Below are 20,248 nucleotides of genomic sequence, written 5' to 3' on the forward strand. Positions count from 1 at the left end.
TGCTGAGAATGATAGAGTGTCCTCTTCATTGTTTTGGTATCATTTCAGGATTTATTAATGCATTAAAAAAAAAAATCCTGATATTTAATGTAAGTGAAAGCCACCATGGTGAATGCATAAATGTATCCAATCAGTCTTGCATCCAGGCACTCACAGTCAGGGAAGGTGGGATGGGGCTTGAGTGATAAAAATAATTAATGCTGATTTGTTACAACTTTATTAGACTAGGATGTATAAGTTCTTTTGAGGGGGGGTTGGAGGAGAGGTGGATTGTAAACTACGTGATTAAAGAAAAACTTTAAAAGGCACATAGATTATTTTCAGTTTGGTTTTAGGTATCCTATGCAGAAAAAGGGAAGACAGAAAGCCTAGGGAGGAGGGAAGAAATGGGACCCTAGTTAAACTGCCAATAACCCATTGCTGTCAAATGGATTCCAACTTGACCCTATGGAACAGAGTAGAACTGGCCAACAGGGTTTCCAAGGCTATAATCTTTACAGAAGCAGACTGCTACTATGCCTTCGTCTGGCAGTGCGGCTGGTGGGTTTGCACCTCTGACTTTTTGCTTAGCAGCTGAGCATTTAACTGCTGCACCACCAGGGCTCCTTGGTTGATTTTTCCTTAGAGTTTCCTAGGTTGATTGATTCATTTATTATTTTTTCCTTTTTACAGTCCCTCCCCTTATTTTTTCCTGGAATAGTTTAAAGGAAATGTTAGCATATTATTTTGCCCATAAATACTTCAGAAGTTATCTTTAATGTATAAGGATTAAAACAAATAAACAACTGCAATGAAAAATATTTCTTTTCTAGCTTGGAAGTTCTGATGGTTGAGAATGGAAAATAGGTATTGATATACTTTTGGGGAGCCTGTAAAAAAGACTGTGATTCAAGCCAATCATGGGTTAGGCTGAAATGCATGCTTTGCTGAGCAATTTAAATGTGTTGAATGTTGCTACTATGATAGTAATAACTATCTTTCCTTGAGTTAATATGTTTGAGGCATTATGTTTACCATTTCACACCCAGTATCTAAAAAAAAAAAAAATTTTTTTTTTTTTTTTATCTAATTGAATCACTATAGTGACATTATCAAGTGGACGTTATCCCCAATTTATAGACAAGGACATAGGTCCAGAAGTGTTAAGTGTTTTCCCTCAAGATTGTAGATTAAAGGAATAGCAAAGGAAAATCTGGAACTAGCTCTGCCTCCAAAGTGATCTCTGCTGCTATATTCTACTACCCCTGTACGACATGTTGTTGTTGTGTGGTGTTGAGTCAATTCCACCCCATAGTAACCCTATATAACAGAGTAGAGCTGCCTCATAGGGTTTCTTAGGCTGTAATATTTACAGGGAAAATCTGGCAGCGTAGTGGTTAAGTGCTATGGCTGCTAATGAAAGGTCAGCAGTTTGAATCCACCAGGTGCTCCTTGGAAACTCTATGGGGCAGATCTACCCTGTTCTATAGGGCTGCTATGAGTTGGAATCAACTGGATGACAACAGGTTTGGTTTGGTTTAATATTTACAGAAGGAGCCCTGGTGGTGGCACAGTGGTTAAGCACTTGGTTGCTAACTGAAAAGTTGGGGGTTCGAATACACCAGCCACTTCGTGGGAGAAAGATGTGGCAGTCTGCTTCTGTAAAGATCACAACCTGGAAAAGCCAATGGGGCAGTTCTACTGTGTCCTATAGGGTAGCTATGAGTTGGAATCAATTCTACGGCAGCCTAGTGATTAGCTATTGTGGCACACAGACCCCCAATCAAGTTCTAAAAGTATTCAGAACATCGTGGCTGGAGATGAGAGTCATATGTGATTCACCCAAAAATTTGTAAGCCTATTGCTGATTAAAACAGGCAAAATTAAGAAGGAAAACGTGTGACTTAATTGAAAGGCACCATCTAGAGACAGTATGCTACAGAGAAATAACCAAACAAGCAAACATTAGCATTGGAATCAAATAATTTGATCCAGATGTAAATTTTTCCACATATTTGAGTGTGATTTACTCTCTTTGAATTGCACTGTATTTATCTGGAGAGTAGGCATAAGGCTGCTCTTCCAATGCTCATGAAAAGTAAAGTTTTCCCTTTCATAAATTACTTAGTGAAACATCCTGAAACACCGAGAATCACGACTTTCTCCACCTGCAACAGACATACCCAAGAATTTGCGTCAGCCAACTTCCCAGTATGAAGCAAACCCTCCCCTTCCTCCTACCAAGGATTGAGTCATTCTCCTATTAGATAACAGTAACTATTCAAATACTCCAGCAGAAGCTCACATCACACATTTTTAGTTTGTTGAAGTTCTGGACTGCTTCACGCTCTCCTTCTTGGCATGAATTTTGAAATGAATTGTGAAGACCTGAAGATCAAAACTATGAAGGGCCAACCCGATCAGAAGCTAAATTCAGGGAAAGCTACAGGTACCAGGGGTACATAAATGGGTATGGAGGCAGAATTCCAGTTTTTGCTCAAAAATATAAATTCATTCAAGAATGAGATTAAAATGCTCAAAGACCTGAGGGTGGGAAAATATTATAGAAAAAACAACATTTACTTAAAAAATCATTAAAATATAATGGTAATGATTGTAATGAAGACAACAATGATGATGGATTAACTAACATGGTATATAGTAGATGATTATGATAGCTAACTTTTTTGTGTGCTTCAGGTGAAATTACAGCTCAAGTTAATTTTGCATACAAAAATTTATACACGTATTGTTTTCTGACATTAGTTGCAATCCCCACAATGTGACAGGACATTCCCCTTTCTACCCCAGGTTCCCTGTGGGAAGGGACAGGAACTGGTCAAATGATAACTTTTATTGAGCGTTTAGCATAGGCTGTGTGTTATGCTAAGGAGCCCTGGTGGCACAGTGGTTAAGCCCTTAGCTGCTAACCAAAAGGTCAGCAGTTCAAATCCACCGGCTACTCTGTGGGAAAAAGACGTGGCAGTCAGCTTCCATAAAGATTTACAGCCTTGTAAGCCCTACGGGCAGTTCTATCGTGTCCTATAGGGTATCCCTAAGAGTCAGAATTACTCAGCTGTAATGGGTTTTGGGAAACCCTGGTGGTGTAGTGGTTAAGTGCTAAGGCTGCTAACCAAAGGGTTGGCAGTTCGAATCCACCAGGTGCTCCTTGGAAACTCTATCGGGCAGTTGTACTCTGTCCTTTAGGGTCACTATGAGTCAGAAATGAAGGGTCTGAGCTTGGTTTGGTTAATGGGTTTTGTTATGTTCTATGCTACTCCCTTCACATATATTACCTCTCTGAATCATCACAATAATCCTCTGAGATTAGCACTATTGCTACACACTTTTTTGCAGAGACAAACTGGGGATCAGGAAGATTAGGATTGTGCCACAATTTTCCATTTATCCATAATCCAATCCACCAGTAGATTTAAGAAACCTTGAATCCACCCAGTGTATACAATGGTAATTTTTATAACAGTGTCCTTAAATATCTTCTGAATTACCCAAAGCAGATTAAATGACATTTAGTATGGTCTAGCAAAATTTATATTTTATTGTATAACACATCTTTGAGAAAATATAGTTTCTGTTTGGCATAAACAATACCTTGAACTGTTTAATATAAACGAATACATAATCCCAACTCCACAAACACTATGAATAAACTACTTTTTATTTTATACCCATTCAGATAAAAAGGAACAAAATATATGAGAGGGAAGACAGAAGTAGCGTCAGAAATTTGGCTAAAAGGAATTCTAGATCATGTTTCCATAAACAAGACAAAATTTTTTTTTTTCATTTGGGAAAAGAAGTGTGAGCACGGAATGATTTAACATTTGAGCTGATGAACCGATTTGATTTAAACGCAGTACCAGCATTTCTTGGACTACAAGTTAACAATAAACCAAAAAACCCCTTTGCTCTCGGGTCAATTCCAACTCACATCGACCCTATAGGAGAGAGTAAAACTGACCCATATGGTTTCCAAAGAGCAGCCGGTGGATTTGAATTGCTGACCTTTTGGTTAGCAGCCAAGCTCTTAACCACTGAGCCACCAGGACTCCACAAGTTAACTATAGTCATTTATCATTCACTTATTTATTCATGTAGTAAATATTGAATGCCTGACTTCTACTTCAATTATGAAATTCATTCTTCTCTCAGAACCCTGATTAGATAAGGTATCTACCACAAAAGATCCAAATGCTTTTTCATTAGAAAAACACAAATGGGGTAAGGGTGTTGGAGTAATGGTCTATGTCTATCAAGGAGCGAGGAAAAAATGTAGCCTGTAGAAAACTGGAACACGGGCCGTCCCTGTACAGGTATGGGTCCTGTGATTTTCTTCTAAAAATTCAGAAATTTCATTAGTTAAGAATGGTAATGAAATTATCACTTCAAATCCTATAATATGAAATGAATATCCACAAGAAGGAAATTGTTACTTCAAAGACTTACACAGGCTCATTTGCCCGTGAGGCAAGGATTAGGCAGTTATTTGCAAGAGACTCAGCTATGTTCTACTTCTTCTCTGCCAACTTGCCGTGCTCTAGAGTCTTAATAACTATTTGTTGATTCGGTGAATGAATTATATTCCTCCTTGTAAAAATTTCTATTTGGTTTATATCATCTGTAGCATGATACACTAATACACTGCTTTTGGCATATGAAAATGCTGTAAATATATTTGGCCATTCATTGGCTTGAATCATAACACATTCACACTGTAAATTTTGTGATGTAGTGTTCCAAGTTATGTAGCTATTGACAGTTGGGTTACAGATGTTTATGTAGTTTATATGGGTCTTAGCATCTATGAGATCTTAGACAAGTCACTGAACATTTCAGTTTCCCCATTTGTATAGAGGATACAATATCAATGTTTTATTTGTTTATCTCACAAGGTGAGGAGTCTAAATATATTGTGTATGATGTTTTCCTGCTGAACCAGGGATATGCATGCTCTTTTAGTGGTGAAACACATAATTAACACATTGCTGTTGAGTTGATGCCAACTCATAGAGACCCTATAGAACAAAGTAGAACTGTCCCATAGAGTTTCCAAGGCTGTAAATCTTTATGGAAGTAGACTGCCACACCTTTCTCCCATAGAAATGTTGGTGGGTTCAAATGGCCAACCTCTTGGTTAGTGGCCACGTGCTTAACCACTGTGTCACCAGGGCTCCTAACACATAATTAGATAGTCATATGTCTGTGAGTCAGTGTGTTACATGATTTATCTGTTTTTTCTTTTGTAACAATACGACCATGGTTAGTATAAATATAGGAAATTATGTAAAATGAGCCAAGTGAATATTGAGATTTCATTCCTATCTTTATTTTTGTTAATAATTCCAGTTCCAGATATAATTTTAATAGAACAAATATTGAATAACATAAAATTATATACTGAATTGAGGCAATCTCTGTTGATTAATGAAATAAAATTTACTTGCCTGACATTTGACATTCACTTATGATATGTTACTTATAAAACACATGCAAGTACATGTACATATGGTAGATACTGAAGACATCAGGCTCTCTGCCTATGGAAAATTTGACTCGGTCAAACTGGGCTGGGAGTTTCTTAAGGAATAGACCAAATATCAGCTTTATATTTACATATTTAGATATCTGGTCTTGAATCCGAGTTCTTAAATTTACTGGTTGGTTGTGTGACAAAAGGAAAATTACTTAAAGTCTTTAACTGTCCATATGGATATATGTGAATAATAAATTATTTGTAGAGTTAGTGGGAGACTAAATTTAAGGAAAGCAAAGCACCAAAAGGCACCAAACACGGACAGGATCCAAAGAATTGTTTGATTAATAGATGAAATCTTTGTTCTCATCTTTCTAATTCTATTTTCTGTCACTCTAGGTCCTAACTGTCTTTCTTCTCCATGGTGGTGCCCTGTTACAATGACTCTAGGAATCCTTTGCCTGGGATTACTGGTGGCCATTATAATGCAGAGAATGCAATGTAAGTGTTGAAACAGGGAAATGGGGAAAAAAATAAGGAGGGCTTACAAACGTTGTTTATAAGTTGGTTTCATAATATCTATGAACAGCCTTGGTTTAGATACATTTTAGAGAAAATATTTTTAGAATGAGTGGGAACATGAATTAGTACACATTGTTCTCATTTCTGAAAGGAATAGAGTCATGGAGATTCTATAGAGTCATGGAGATTGTGAATTGCAGGATAGGGGGAAAAAAGATAATTTGAAGCTACCAATCCACAAGATCACCTGAGAGACCTAAAAGTAAAAGAAACTTCATTGAGTTCAAAACTTAGAAGGTTGTGTTTTCATAGATATTTAAACACAATTTAAAAATCAAGAACCAAAACACAATCTTACTCAATAAATAAAACATTTAAAACAGAATGTACTTCACTTTATAATAGGTCCTTTTAGGAAAGAGGGAATACTGAGAGGGAAAGAAGAAATGAAAAGAAACATCACAGTGGTTAAGATGGAATGGTGCCCATTATCCTTCTCCTCTGCGAGTGTATTTGGGTTGTAGTTATGGGTTCTTTTGGCTGTCCAAGGTTCAAGGAGAGCCAAAGCACTCTGAAGTGCTATTTAGCTTCTCAATTGTTGTTCAAAGTTTAAAAAAAAAAAAAAAAAATTTTTTTTTTTTTTTAATATGGAGCATGTAGAGCCTTTCCTAATGACTGGAAGAAGTGGCCATGCCTCATTGGTGATGGCTGGAGTAGTATTACTCTGAGGCTTGGATCACTTTACAACAGGGTCACATCCAGCCTTCAAGCCAGGGGTCTGCTTTATACTGAACCGTCATGCTTCTAGAACTGGGATATTAAACCCTAAACATTCGTTGCTTGCTTGATTTCACAACTTTTATTTCATCTCCACCCTTCCTAAAATATGCTGTGGCAAAAGAAAAAAAAAAAGTTGTTTTGACTCTTGCAATACATCCCCTTACAATTCTGTGTGGGTGAGTGTCACAAAAAGGGTGTCACAGTTCTTAAATAAAATCAAGAAGTCTGGAATGGTAGACAGAATGATAGGCGAGATGGTAGAGGACTTAAGATACAAAAAGATAATAAATTACTAATGACCCACCTGTTGCTGTCAAGTTGATTCCAACTCATAGTGACCCTAAAGAACTGTTATATAATGTTTCCAAGGAGTGGCTGGTGGATTCGAACTGCTGACCTTTTGATTAGGAGCCATAGCTCTTAACCACTACACCACCAGGGTGTTCTCACTAATGACAAGTCCCACTATGTGTCACTGAGTCTGGTTGGCATCTATTTTAGATTATCTGTATTTTATTTGTACTTCTGCTATACTATTTATATTGTGATTACTTTTTACTTGTATACGTGACTCAATAAAAAGTTAAACCCTCATAATTTACTTAAACCCTGGTGATTTGTTGAAAAACCCTGTCGTAGCTATTAACATTAATATATATATATATATATATATATATATGGGATATTGAATGACTTTCAAATCCATAAATTCTGATTAAATTTGGGCCCTCTTCCAAGCAGTTGATATGTTGTCAAAATAGATTATCTGGTTCTGTTTTGATATTTCCTCAAAACCCAGTGGGGAGTGTTTTATTGGGGATTGGGAATAGAGTCTTGATCCAGCTGTGATTTAGTATCCCAGGTGTCTGATCTTCTAAAGCAACAGCAAGCCAACCTTACTCACCAGGAAAATATACAGGAGGGACAGGTGTTAGCCCAGCACCAGGCAGAAGAAGCTTCCCAGGAGTCACAAAAGGAACTCCAGGAAATTATAAACACCCTTATTGAGAAGCTGGATGAGAAATCCAAGAAGCAAATGGAACTTCAACACCAGATCCTGAATCTCCAAGAAGCTCTGAAGAGGGCAGCAAACTTTTCAGGTACATTGGGAAGGTAGTGGAAACGTTTGTTCAATTTTAACACTTTTTTGGAAATGTTTCTAGGCGCAGGATAGGCATACTGATGCATGTATTATTATTCATTCATAATGTTTTATGCCACAAGCTCTCTATTTCTGTATTACTCACTTCACCGCAGAATCTTTGCGATTTCTTATTTGGTTACGTTTTTCTTCCTCAGAAGAACCTCTTCTTTCTTTTTCAAATTCTAGTTTTAAGATTTTTCTGAAAGAAGACTTCCATCTTCACCCTTGGACACAGGTCCTTATTTCTTTCCATCTCAATGTATCTTAATTCTTGGATTTCTTTGCCCAAGGGCTCTGCTTTGTCTGGAAACCCTAGTGACATAGGGGTTAAGTACTATGGCTGCTACCTACCCAAGAGGTCAGCAGTTTGAATCAGCCAGGCGCTCCTTGGAAACTCTGTGGGGCAATTCTACTGTGTCCTATAGGGTCACTATGAGTTGGAATCAACTCGATGGCAGTGGGCTTTTTTTTTTTTTCTCCCTTGTTCCAGGGACTTGCTACCCCTTCCTTCATTCTTTACTTCATTCTATGGCACCATTTTTAAAAGTGTGCTCCCACATCAATTTAAATTGAGTCAATGGAGGTAGGTTGGCTTGGCAGAGTTAGGCTGATACTTCAGATTATCCAACAGCGTGATGAGTTTAGGAAGTCAGTTTATATGAGAAGGGTTGAGTTAATCTGAATTGACTGAGTGGACTCAATCTACGAGGTAGATAGAAATGGTAGCATTTATAAGAAGGAAATCTATATTTATCATTTAGTCTTTCTACAATGTGTAATTTTAGTCACAGGGAGAACTCAAAAGTGCAAGATGGAACTATATCCTGAATGAATCACTTTCCAAATTACATTGCTTCCTTGGAGGTACATGAGTCAACACCCTATTCTCAGTATTAGTAACTGTAGCAAGCAGAAAATTCTCCAGCTTCTTGCTTGTACAAACATCTCAGTCTCAAACATTTAATCTCTTGGAATAAAAATTTTATAATAGTGTTTCACAGGTGCCTATTTCCTCATTTTATGGATGAAAGAATTGAGACACAGATAAGTTAAATTACAATAAATTAATAAATATTTTTATAGTTTATAAATCTCTTTGGTATTTACAAAGTCACTTAAATTTCCATTGTAAACATAACTTTTCAGACAAACTGATCTTTAACAAGTTTCAGCCGTTTACTCACTCTTTTTAAGGAGGAAGTCAGCAAGGAAATAATATACCAAGAAGGCCTATACACCCAAGGGTAGAACGGTTTATGTAAGGAGACATGGCTACATATCAACCAGTGGTTTATTTCACAGGCAGGGCTATAAAACAGTTTTTTTTTTTTTTTTTTTTAAATCAGTTGTATGGGATTAAATCTGTGTCATAACCATTTAAAATTGCTTTCTAAAGATTCCAAGTATGAAAAACTAATTAAAAATAATAAGAAATATGTCTATTGCTGGAAGATCTACCAGATGTCAGATTTGCTTACCTGAGGGTATCGGATAAAGGCCAATGACAGAGAAACAAAATTAAGTTTTATTTTGCATCAAGCAGATTTGAGAAGAGTTTCCAATAATAATGATAATAATTTTTAAAAATACCATAAGCAAAAATATGCTAATTTTCTTAAGTTTGAGACACATTTTATCTTTATTACTAACAAGTCTGTGGCCTTCAATTTATAGATGAGAATGAAGCAGTGGCAGACTCTGAGAAGGTTTTCAGAATAACAGATTTTACATTTAACACGGAAATTTTAGTGGTGATTCTCAAACTTTACTGTACTATCACCCAAGTAGCTTGTTAAATATGACAGATTCCAGGTTTACCCCAAGATTCTGTATTAAAATGTCTTGAGGGGCACCAAGAGATATTTCCTCAGATGATTCTAACTCAACAGTTTGAAAGGTAGTATGGTATAGTGGCTAAATATACAGACTCTGAAGTTAAACTATGTCTTAGTTTTCTAGTGCTACTGTAACAGAAATACCACAACTGGATGGCTTTAGCAAAGAGAAATGTATTTTGTCACAGCTTAGGAGGCTAGAGGTTAGAGTGCCAAACCTAGGGCACCAGCCCTAGGCAAAGGCTTTCTCTCTCTGTCGGTTCTTGGAGAAGGTCCTTGGCATCAGTCTTCCTCTGGTCTAGGAGCTTCCCACCATGGGGACCCTGGGTCCAAAGGAGGCACTTGCTCCTGGCTCTTCTTTCTTGGTGGTATGAGGTCCCTCTCCTCTTTGCTTGATCCTCTCTTTTTATATCTCAAAAGAGATTGACTCAAGACACCACCTAATCCTGTAGATTGAGTCCTGCCTCATTAACATAACTGTCTCTAATACTGCCTCATTAACATCATAGAGGTTAGAATTTATAAAACAAAGGAAAATCACATCAGATCACAAAATGGAGGACAACCACACAATACTAGGAATCATGGCCTAGTCAAGTTGATACACATTTTGGAGGACAAAACAGGCTTGGTTAAATACCCATTTTCTCTGTAAGACAAACAAAATTAATGAAACCTATCTCATAGAGTTGTTATTAGGATTAGCTGAAATTATATATCTATATCTATCTATAGATATAGAGATAGAGATAGAGATAGAGATAGAGATAGAGATAGAGATAGAGATAGAGATAGAGATAGAGATAGAGATAGAGATAGATATAGATATAGATATAGATATAGATATAGATATAGATATAGATATAGATATAGATATAGATATAGATATAGATATAGATATAGATATAGATATAGATGATATAGATACAGATATAGATACAGATACAGATACAGATGTAGATGTAGATGTAGATGTAGATGTAGATGTAGATGTAGATGTAGATGTAGATGTAGATGTAGATGTAGATGTAGATATAGATATATATCCTTGCAACAGTTTCTGGCACATAATAAGTGATATGGTGTTTGTTAAATTAAAAAAGTTAAAAAACGAACAAAAATACAGGCAGTTTGAATACCACATTTTGAGATATGCCTTTCTTGTTTTGTTATGACTTGAAAAACTTGACTAGGCTGTTCCTTTAGTCCATGAAAACCTATGTTTGTTTTCTCTTTACCTAATACTATGGGCCTAGGCAAATTAAGAAGTAAAAAATTTGTATTCCATGCTTTCATCCAGAATTTTGTGTATCTTTTCTCACTCACTTTCCTGGTGTTTTCCTTTCTGATAGAACTTACTCTTATAAAAAGTATCTAATGGTTTTATGCCACAATGAAAATTGAAATTAAAATGTTGCCTTTCTCAAGGATTTTCTTTTCTTTAATCTTTTGGTCACAGTGTAGACTTTAGGGCTTTGTTTCCTACTAAAGAGATTCCAAATGTTGCTAACATACAGAAGAGATGATAATGATGGTGATGATGATGATGACGGTGATGGAGATGGTTAGAATGATTTGGGGTGTTATTTAAAACATCTATAAATACATAGACATTGGCATATTTTGCCTACTGCCTAAACCCTGAATTGGATTTGTTGGTTAGCCTGGGAATTTTGCAGCCGAAAATTTCTCACCATTTTTCTGAATTCTTATTGAAACTGAAATCCTTACTTTATATCAATATACAATTTTCCCCAGAATAACACTGTGCGAAAGAAATATAATATGAACCATAAATGTAATATGAAATTTTATAGTAACCACATTAAAAAAGGAAAAAGAAATAGGTGAAATAATTTTAATAATGTATTTTATTTGACTCAACATATTAAAAATATTTTAACACTGTAATCAATGTAAAATTATTAATGAGACATTTTACATTTTTTCTTTCAAACTACATTTTCAAAATCTGGTGTGTATTATATACTTGCAGCACATCTCAGTGTAGACTAGCCACATTTCAACTGCTGAAGAGCCATGTGTATCTTTGTTGTTGATAATGGCGACCCATGTGTGCAGAATAAAACTGGTCCATAGTGTTTTCAAGGCTGTGAATTTTCGGAAGCAGATCACCAGGCAGTCTTTTGAGTAGCCTCTGGGTGGGTTTGAACTGCCAACTTTTGGTTAGTAGTTGAGTGCTTTGTTTGTGTCACCCAGGGACTCCTCACATGTAGCTAGTGGCTACCATATTGGACAGCACAAGCCCAGAAGCAGAAGGCTCACTATTAAGTCTAAGCCTAAGGTCTTGAAGTTTTAAAATACACAAACATAACTTTTTGATGTCAGAATGACTACTAAGTGTCCACTCCCAAACTCTCACGTTATTCCAAACATAATGTTAAAAAAAGAAAAAGACCAAATTCTAAAACTACATCCCAATCAAGTCCGGCTTTTTAACAGGGGAAGTGAAAATGGTAGATGAGAAGTAAAATTAGTTTTTTTTAAATCAGATTGTTTTTCTTCAAAAAATGGAGAAATAAAGACTATGAGGCTACTTAAGTTTGTGGAGTATCTGGGTATAATAACCAAGAAGAGGTAGATGCCTGTGAAAGGACTGAGGAGAGAATTGATTTAAGAAAGAATTGCAAAATTTTTTACTCAGGCATAACTCACTGATTAAGTTCATACTACATTTCCTAGGTCCTTGTCCCCAAGACTGGTTCTGGCATGAAGAAAACTGTTACTTATTTTCCTCTAGCCCCTATAACTGGGAAAAGAGCCAAGAGACCTGCTTATCTTTGGATGCCCACTTGCTGAAAATAAATAGCACGGACGATCTGGTGAGTTTTTATGGATTTGTGTTGGGTTGGAGTATTTGTTTATAGGGAAATAAATTTGGTTTAGGCCCATGGTAGGAGAACACTCATTTGAGAGGCAGAATACTTATATTCTAGAGTAGCCTGGCACTAATTACACGCATGATCTTGGATGGACAGGTTATGCATTATCTTTGGGCCTCAGTAAACATTCTATAAAACCATCAAGGAGATGGCAAAATCCCTTTTGGTTCTTAAGTTTGTGAATCTAGTGCTAATCAACTTGCAGAGTCTGAAACCAACACCTTGGCTCCATAATCAACTCAGAAACTTTACTTACTCTTCACAGGAATTCATCCAGAAAGCCAGTGCCCATTCCAATTTCCCATTCTGGATGGGGTTGTCTTTCAGAAAACCCAAAAACTCGTGGTTCTGGGAAGATGGTTCTCCTTGGAGGTCTCATTTGTAAGTTTCCTACTATTTGCTACACCTACCAGTGAAGTTACTGCCAGTCCCTTACAGAATCCTCTTCTCACCAGAAAGAAGCTTGGGAATTTCTGAAAGTCTATTTCCCTACTGCTCTCATACAGGGATGTGCCCATTTACCCATTCTAACCTTCTCTTGAGTTTTCCTTCCCATATTTATTACTGACTTGAAGATTTTAAGACAAGTTCCTTACAGAAAGTGGTAGTAAAATCTCACTTTTTTTTTTTTCTTCTTCTCCTATCTGCAGGTTTAGACTCCAGGGTGCTTCCAAGACATACTCTTCAGGCACCTGTGCATATATACAAAGGGGAATTGTTTATGCCGACAACTGTATTTTAGTTGCATTCAGTATCTGTCAGAAGAAGGCGAATCTACTGACAACACAGTGAATTTGAAGGCCCCGGGAGAAGGAGAAGGTCTCCAAATTCTATTCCAGAAATTAAGCTATTGCTCCACACTCAGGTGCAAACCACGAGAGTCCTGAGCACTGGTGCCTGCTATTAGCTGGCTGCAGAATTCATTAGCAGAGATTTGGGTTCCAGCTGCCTGTCACCTTTACATAAAAAGTTTGTCTAACATGTCTCGATCCTCCCTGTCAGCCTTCAATTCCTCTTTCCTTTTCTATTTTTAAATTTGACTCTTCTCCAAGCCTTGGAACCCCTCTGCACTCAGTCCTTTCTACCTCAGTGCCACCTTCCCCTCACCCTCCTAAAACTGCATAGACAATAGAACAGGGAGAACTTGCCCAACTGCAGGCAAAGGGGAGAAAAAAAAGGGGAAATATGCATGGGCAACAGTGCCCATGAAGAAATCAAAGACGGGAAAAGCCACATTGAAATCAAGAAACTCCTGTTCTCAAATTTAAAAAGCCATCTCTCATCGGTCCTTCTTTTGCAGTTCATCTCCACACTCCACCCTTTGCACACCCCACCCCCAACACAACACCTGCATATTTTGGGGGGCAACTAAGGAGTCCTAGGGAGTAATTAGATAGTCTTTTTTGTGAACCAGTCCACAACCCATTATCAGTTCCTGACTTAGTTATTATTTCTTCATTTTTTTCTCTGCCAAAGAACAGGAGCTTGGCAGATGCATAACCTCTCAGAACACGTGTTTGCAGTATTTGTCAGAATCTTGGTCCAGAAGCAAGAATTTTAAAAAAAAAGAAAGTGATAATTTTTATTTTTCCTGAAAGTACATACTCTTTGCAGCAGATCTCTTGTCAGCTCTGTTATGCTTTGCTATAAGGTGTAACATATAGGACAAAAAAGAGATAAATAATGAAGACACTCATTTCTAGCATAAACTGAACCAGGTCTGGAGATACTGCTGTACAGAAAAAGGGGCAATTAGAATTCTTCTCTCTGTTTTCAGTGCTTCTACGCCCTTTCCATCTCCCCTCACAGACATTCTACTTTAAAGAGAGGCTTTCCGTTCTATTGTACCTACTGCTGCACGTACCCTAGCACCAATCTTGTTAAAAAACTCTATCATCCCTAGGAAGATAAGCGATGTCTCCTTTTTCAACAGTTTCATTGAGGTGTAATTGACAGACAACCAGCTGAACATATTTAAGGTGTGAAGTCTGATTGTTTGACATATGTAAGCACTCTTGAAATCATCACCACAATCAAGACAATGAACACCTCCATCACCCCCAAAAGTCTCATCATGCTCCTCAACCCCACTCCCCAGACAACTCCTGATCTGCCTTCAGTCTGCCTTTGGTAGAGATTTATAAAAGTGGGATCATACAATATACCCTTTGTTTGTTTCACTTCTTTCACCTAGCATAATTATTTTCAGATTCATCCATCTTATGGCTTATATCAATTGTTCATTTTGTTAATACGGGTTGTCATTCCCTTGTGTGGGATAAACCACAATTCATTTATTCATCCACTTTTTGATGGCATTTGGATTGTTTTCAGTTTGTGGCTGTTACAAATAAAGATGCTGTTATGGATTCAATAGTGCCCCCCAAAAATGTGCGTCAACCTGGCTAGGCCATGATTCCCAGTATTGTGTAGTTGTCCTCCATTTTGCTATCTAGTGTAATTGTCCTGTGTGTTGTAAATCTTAATCCCTGCCTGAGGTTAATAGGGTAAGATTAGGTTATACTAAAGAGGATTAGGGTGGGATGGAACACCCTTACCCAGGTCACAGCCCTGATCTTATGTAAGGGAATTTTCCCTGGGGTTTATAGCCTGCATCACCTTTTACACATTACCTTACAAGAGGTAAAAGGAGAGAGAAAGAAGCAGAGAGATAGCGACCTCATGCCACCAAGAAAGAAGTGCTGGGATTGGAGTGCTGGGATCCCCACGCTAAGAACTCCTAGACTAGGTCGAGGTTGATAACATGGACCTTCCCCCAGAACTGACAGAGAAAGAGAGCCTTCCCCTAGAGCTGGTGCCCTGAATTTGGACTTCTAGCCTCCTAAACTGTGAAAGAATAAACTTCTGTTTGTTAAAGACATCCGTTTGTGGTATTTCTGTTATAGCAGCCCTAGATAACTAAGACAGCTGCTATGAACATTTGTGTGCAAGTCTTTACAGGGATACAGGGTTTCTTTTCTCTTGGGTAAATACCTATGAGTATAATGTCTACAGAGCCCTGGTGGCACAAACGGTTAAATGCTTTACTGCTAACCAGAAGGTTGGCAGTTCAAACCCACCCAGTGGCTCCACAGGAGAAAGACCTGGAGATATGCTTTCATAAAGACTACAGCCTAGAAAACCTTATGGGCAGTTCTACTCTGTCACACGGGATCACTATGAGTCAGAATTAAGACGGCACCTAACAGTAACAACATAAAGTTTACATCATTAGGTGTATATTTAGCTCTTTAAGAATCTGCCAAACTGTATTCCAAAGTAGTACCATTTTACATTCCCAGAGTAGTATATGAACGTTCTTATTCTGACTCATCCTTGCCAATGCTTAGTATGGTCAATCTTTGTAATTTTATCCGTCTTTCCAAATTATTATTATTATTTTGGTGAAGATATGCACAGCAAAACATACACGAATTCAACAATTCCTCCATGTACAATTAAATGACATTATTGATTACATTCTTCAAATTGTACAACCATTCTTGCTATCTTTTTCCGAATTATTCCACCTCCATTAAGATAATTCTTCAAAAGAGCATAATGCTCAAGGCAAACATTCTTTATTAATTAAGCTAAACCAAATTGTGGTTAAATTATGGTTTAAATATGACTTCAGTGGATAGTTTCAATTTAAGGGTTAAAGGTTATCTAAGGACAATCGGTTTAAGGGGGCATTTAGCCTCAATTGCTCAAAAAAGTCTGAATTCCACGGGATTTTCAAATTCTGTTCCACATTTTACACCTTTGATGAGGAGTCTTCTGTAGAATCTTTGATCAAAACATTCAGTAATGGCAGCCAGACATTATCCAGTTCTTCTGGTCTCATTGCAAAGGAGGAAATTGTTCATGGAGATGATTAGACAGGCATTCCATTTCCTTCCCTGATTCTGACTCTCCTTCTTCCTCTGCTGCTCTAGACAAAAAGAGACCAATTGTTGTACCTTGGATGGCCACTCACAACCTTTCAAGGCCTCAGGCACTACACAAGGGGCTATGAAGTAGAAGAGGGATGTCCCATGAAACCATGACCCTAAATTTCCAAACTGAGAAAACAAATCTCATGAGGTGTTTGGTTGTACATTAGCGGAATCAACAGGTCCCTGCTCTTTCTCTCTTTTTTTTTGTAAAAATATATATGACACAGCATTTTGCTATTCAACCTTTTTCCAGTGTACAGCTTACTGATATACATTACATTAATCAGTTTGTACAATCTTTACCCTTAATCAGTTTCAAATTTCCTGTCGCTATAAACAAAAGCTCATTGTTGCCCAAACAATAGCTCCCCCTCTTCCCTTCCTTCCCTTCCCTGGTAACTACTAATAACTTTGGTCTCTATACATTTGCCTATTGATATCATTTCATATAAGTGAGATCACATAATATGTGTCTTTTTGTAGTTGACTCATTTTACTCAGCATAATAATTTCAAGGTTCATCCATGTTGTGGCATATATCAGGAAGTCATTTCTCTTTATGGCTGAATAGTATTCCATTGTATGTGTGTACCACATCTCATGTACCCATTTATTCATTGTTGGGCATTTAAGTTGTTTCCACCTTTTGGCTATTGTAAATAGTGCTGCAATGAACATTGGTATAAATTTTATCCATTTAAATACATATGTAGTAGTATATCACTATAATTTTAATTTGCATTTCCCAAATGACAAATGATCTTGAAATTCTTTTCAAGTGTCCAGCTACCGTGTATAAATTTCCTTTGATAAAGTATCTGTTCAAATCTTTTGGACATTTTTAAATTGGGTGGTTTTCTTGCTGAGATTTGAGACTTCTTTATATTTTCTGGACAAAAGTCCTTATACAGATATGTTTTGCGAATTTTTTTCTCAATGTATGGCCTGTCTCTTCACTCTCTGAAATGTATCCTCAGAAAACCAGGAGATTTTATTTTTGATGAAGTCCATTTTCTTGTTTCTCTTAGTGATGTTTTTAAGAAGTGTTTTCCTAACCCAAGGTCACAAGAATTTTCTCCTTTGCTTTCTTCTATGTTTTATAGTTACAGGTTATACATTGAGATCTTTTTTTTTTTTTTGGCGTATGGTATGAGTTATGAATTGAAATTTTTTTTTTTTTTTTTGCTTGTGGATATTCAAGTGTTTCAGCACCATTTTTTAAAAAAAGATTTTTCTTCCTTTATTTTCACTGCAATGCCTTTATACCTTTGTCAGCAATCAGTTGTTCATATATGTGTAGGTTTATTTCTGGACTCTACTCTGTTCCACTGAGTTGACTATTTTTACACAACCACCACATTAATTTGAATATTGTAGTTTAAAAATACATATTGAAATCAAGTAGTGGTAGCCCTTCAATTTTTTCTTATTTTTCAATATTGTCTTGGCTATTTCCACATTGTATTTCCATATTAATTTTAGGATCAACTTGTCAATTTCTTCAAAAAAAAAAAAACTGGGAATTTTTATTGTGATTGTCTTAAAAATATTAATTTTTACAATCCATGTTACTTAAGGATTCTTTAAATTTTTCACCAATGTTTTATAGTTTTCAGTGTACACATTTTTTTTTGTAGATTATCTTTAAACATTACACATTTTTATGCTGCTGTAAAAGATATTATTTTTAAATTTTTATTTCCATGTGTTTGTTTTTTAGTATATAGAAATGCAATTGATTTTATACTGATCTTATATTTTGCAACCCTGCTGTTGTTGTTTCTGGGTACCATTGAGTTGATTCTGACTCATAGTGACCCCATGTGACAAAACAGAACTCCCCACAGAATTTTCTTGGCTGTAATCTTTAGAGAGAAAGATTGCCAGGCATCTCTCCCGCAAAGCTGCTGGGTGGGTTTGAACAGCTAACCTTTTGGCTAGAAGCCAAGTGCTAAATCATTGCACCACCAGGGCTTGATAAACTCACTTATTTCTTCTATTAAATTTTTGTAGATTCCACTGGATTTCGTACACGGATAATCACGTCATGTGAGAATATAGACAGTTTTGCTTCTTCCTTTCCAATCTGGATGTCTTTTATCTCTTTTTCTTACCTGATGTCATAGACTAGGACAGATACTTATTTTATAAAGTATACAGGTAGTAAACGAACATGTGGAAGTAAGCTCAAGATTGTTCCTCATTTGGGAAATGCAAAATAAAACTACCCAAAACCCAGTGCTGTTGAGTCGATTCCAACTCACAGCAACCCTGTAGGACAGAGTAGAATTGCCCCATAGAGTTTCCAAGGAGCGCCTGGCAGATTCAAACTGCCGACCCTTTGGTTAGCAGCTGAAGCACTTAACCACTATACCACGAGAGTTTCCGATATACCACTACATACCTATTAAAATGGATAACATTACAAAGGCTGATCATAAAGCATCGGCAAGGGTGTTTCTCTCTTAAGATGTTTCATTTTTGATAGTTTCTATTGCTATGTCTTCAAATCCACTGGTCTTCTCTCCGTAGTTCTAGTCTGCCATTAACACTAAAAAGACAGATTTTTTTTTTCACTTTATACTTTGTAGTTTTCATCTCTCAAAGTACACTTTTTTATTTTCATCCATATCTGTACTTAACTCTGAATACAAGAACTATTTTAAAGTCCGTGTCTTGTAATTCTTACCTTTGTGTGAGTTCTGAGTCAATTTTGATTGGTTATTCTCCATATTATGGGTCATGTTTCCATGAAAATTTTTTTTTAAAAATTTTACTGCATGTTTTTATTTTTAGGTGAAAGTTTACATGGTGAATTAGGTTCCCATTTAACAATTGTTATAAAAATTGTTCCATAACATTGGTTTCAATTTTCACGTTGTGTCGGCATTCTCATTATTTCGACTCTGCTCTGTTTCCATCGATCTGGCTTCCCTTCCCTCCTTGTCCTCTCTTCTTTGCTTTTGGGTAAATGCTGACAGTTTGGTCTTATATAGCTAATTGTTTAAGGGACACATTACTCACTGGTGATATTGTTTATTTTATAATCTAATCTATTGTTTGACTGAAAATTGACCTCCAGGAGTGGTTTCAGTTCTAGGTTAAAAGGGTATCTTAGGTTAATAGTCTCAGGGGTTCCTCCAGCCTCTATTAGTCCAGTAAATCTGGTCTTTCTTTTTTTTTTTTTTTATGAGTTTCGGTTTTGTTCTATGTTTCTTTCCCATTCTAACTGGAACCTTATATTGTATCCCTGGTCAGAATGGTCAGTAGTGATATCTGGACACCATCTAGTTATTCTGGTCTCAGGTTAGAAGAGGCCATGTTTCATGTGGCCTATCAGTCCTGTGGACTAGTTTCTCCCTCGAGTCTTTGGTTTTCTTCATTCTCTGTTATCCCAAATGAGTAGAGACCAATAGTTGTGTCTTAAATGAATGTTTGCAAGCTTTCAAGACACCAGGCAGAAAGGTGGAGCCAACAGGGTGCTATAGACAGAAGCACCATGCCGTCCCTCTGCAGCAAAAACCAGAAAAACTAAGTAAAACAGATACAAATGTCAATCCTGGAACCCTAAGCATCAATTGAATGGATAAAGAGCTAGATCAAGCACCCAATGGAAGAAGACACTGACAGAGAACAGAGAATGAAAAGAGCTA

General features: G+C 36.8%; 1 protein-coding gene across 1 annotated transcript; it reads left to right on the top strand.

The window, feature by feature from the left end:
• Positions 1-2,270: 2,270 nt before the first annotated feature.
• OLR1 (oxidized low density lipoprotein receptor 1) lies at positions 2,271-13,606 on the top strand. Its single transcript, XM_003410683.4, has 6 exons — positions 2,271-2,428; positions 5,873-5,974; positions 7,630-7,875; positions 12,458-12,597; positions 12,923-13,038; positions 13,308-13,606. The coding sequence occupies exons 1-6, from the start codon at positions 2,341-2,343 to the stop codon at positions 13,447-13,449; spliced, it is 834 nt and encodes a 277-aa protein (XP_003410731.2). The 5' UTR covers positions 2,271-2,340; the 3' UTR covers positions 13,450-13,606.
• The last annotated feature ends 6,642 nt before the right edge of the window (positions 13,607-20,248 follow it).

Source organism: Loxodonta africana, chromosome 4, assembly GCF_030014295.1.
Source record: "Loxodonta africana isolate mLoxAfr1 chromosome 4, mLoxAfr1.hap2, whole genome shotgun sequence".
Lineage (NCBI taxonomy): Eukaryota > Metazoa > Chordata > Mammalia > Proboscidea > Elephantidae > Loxodonta > Loxodonta africana.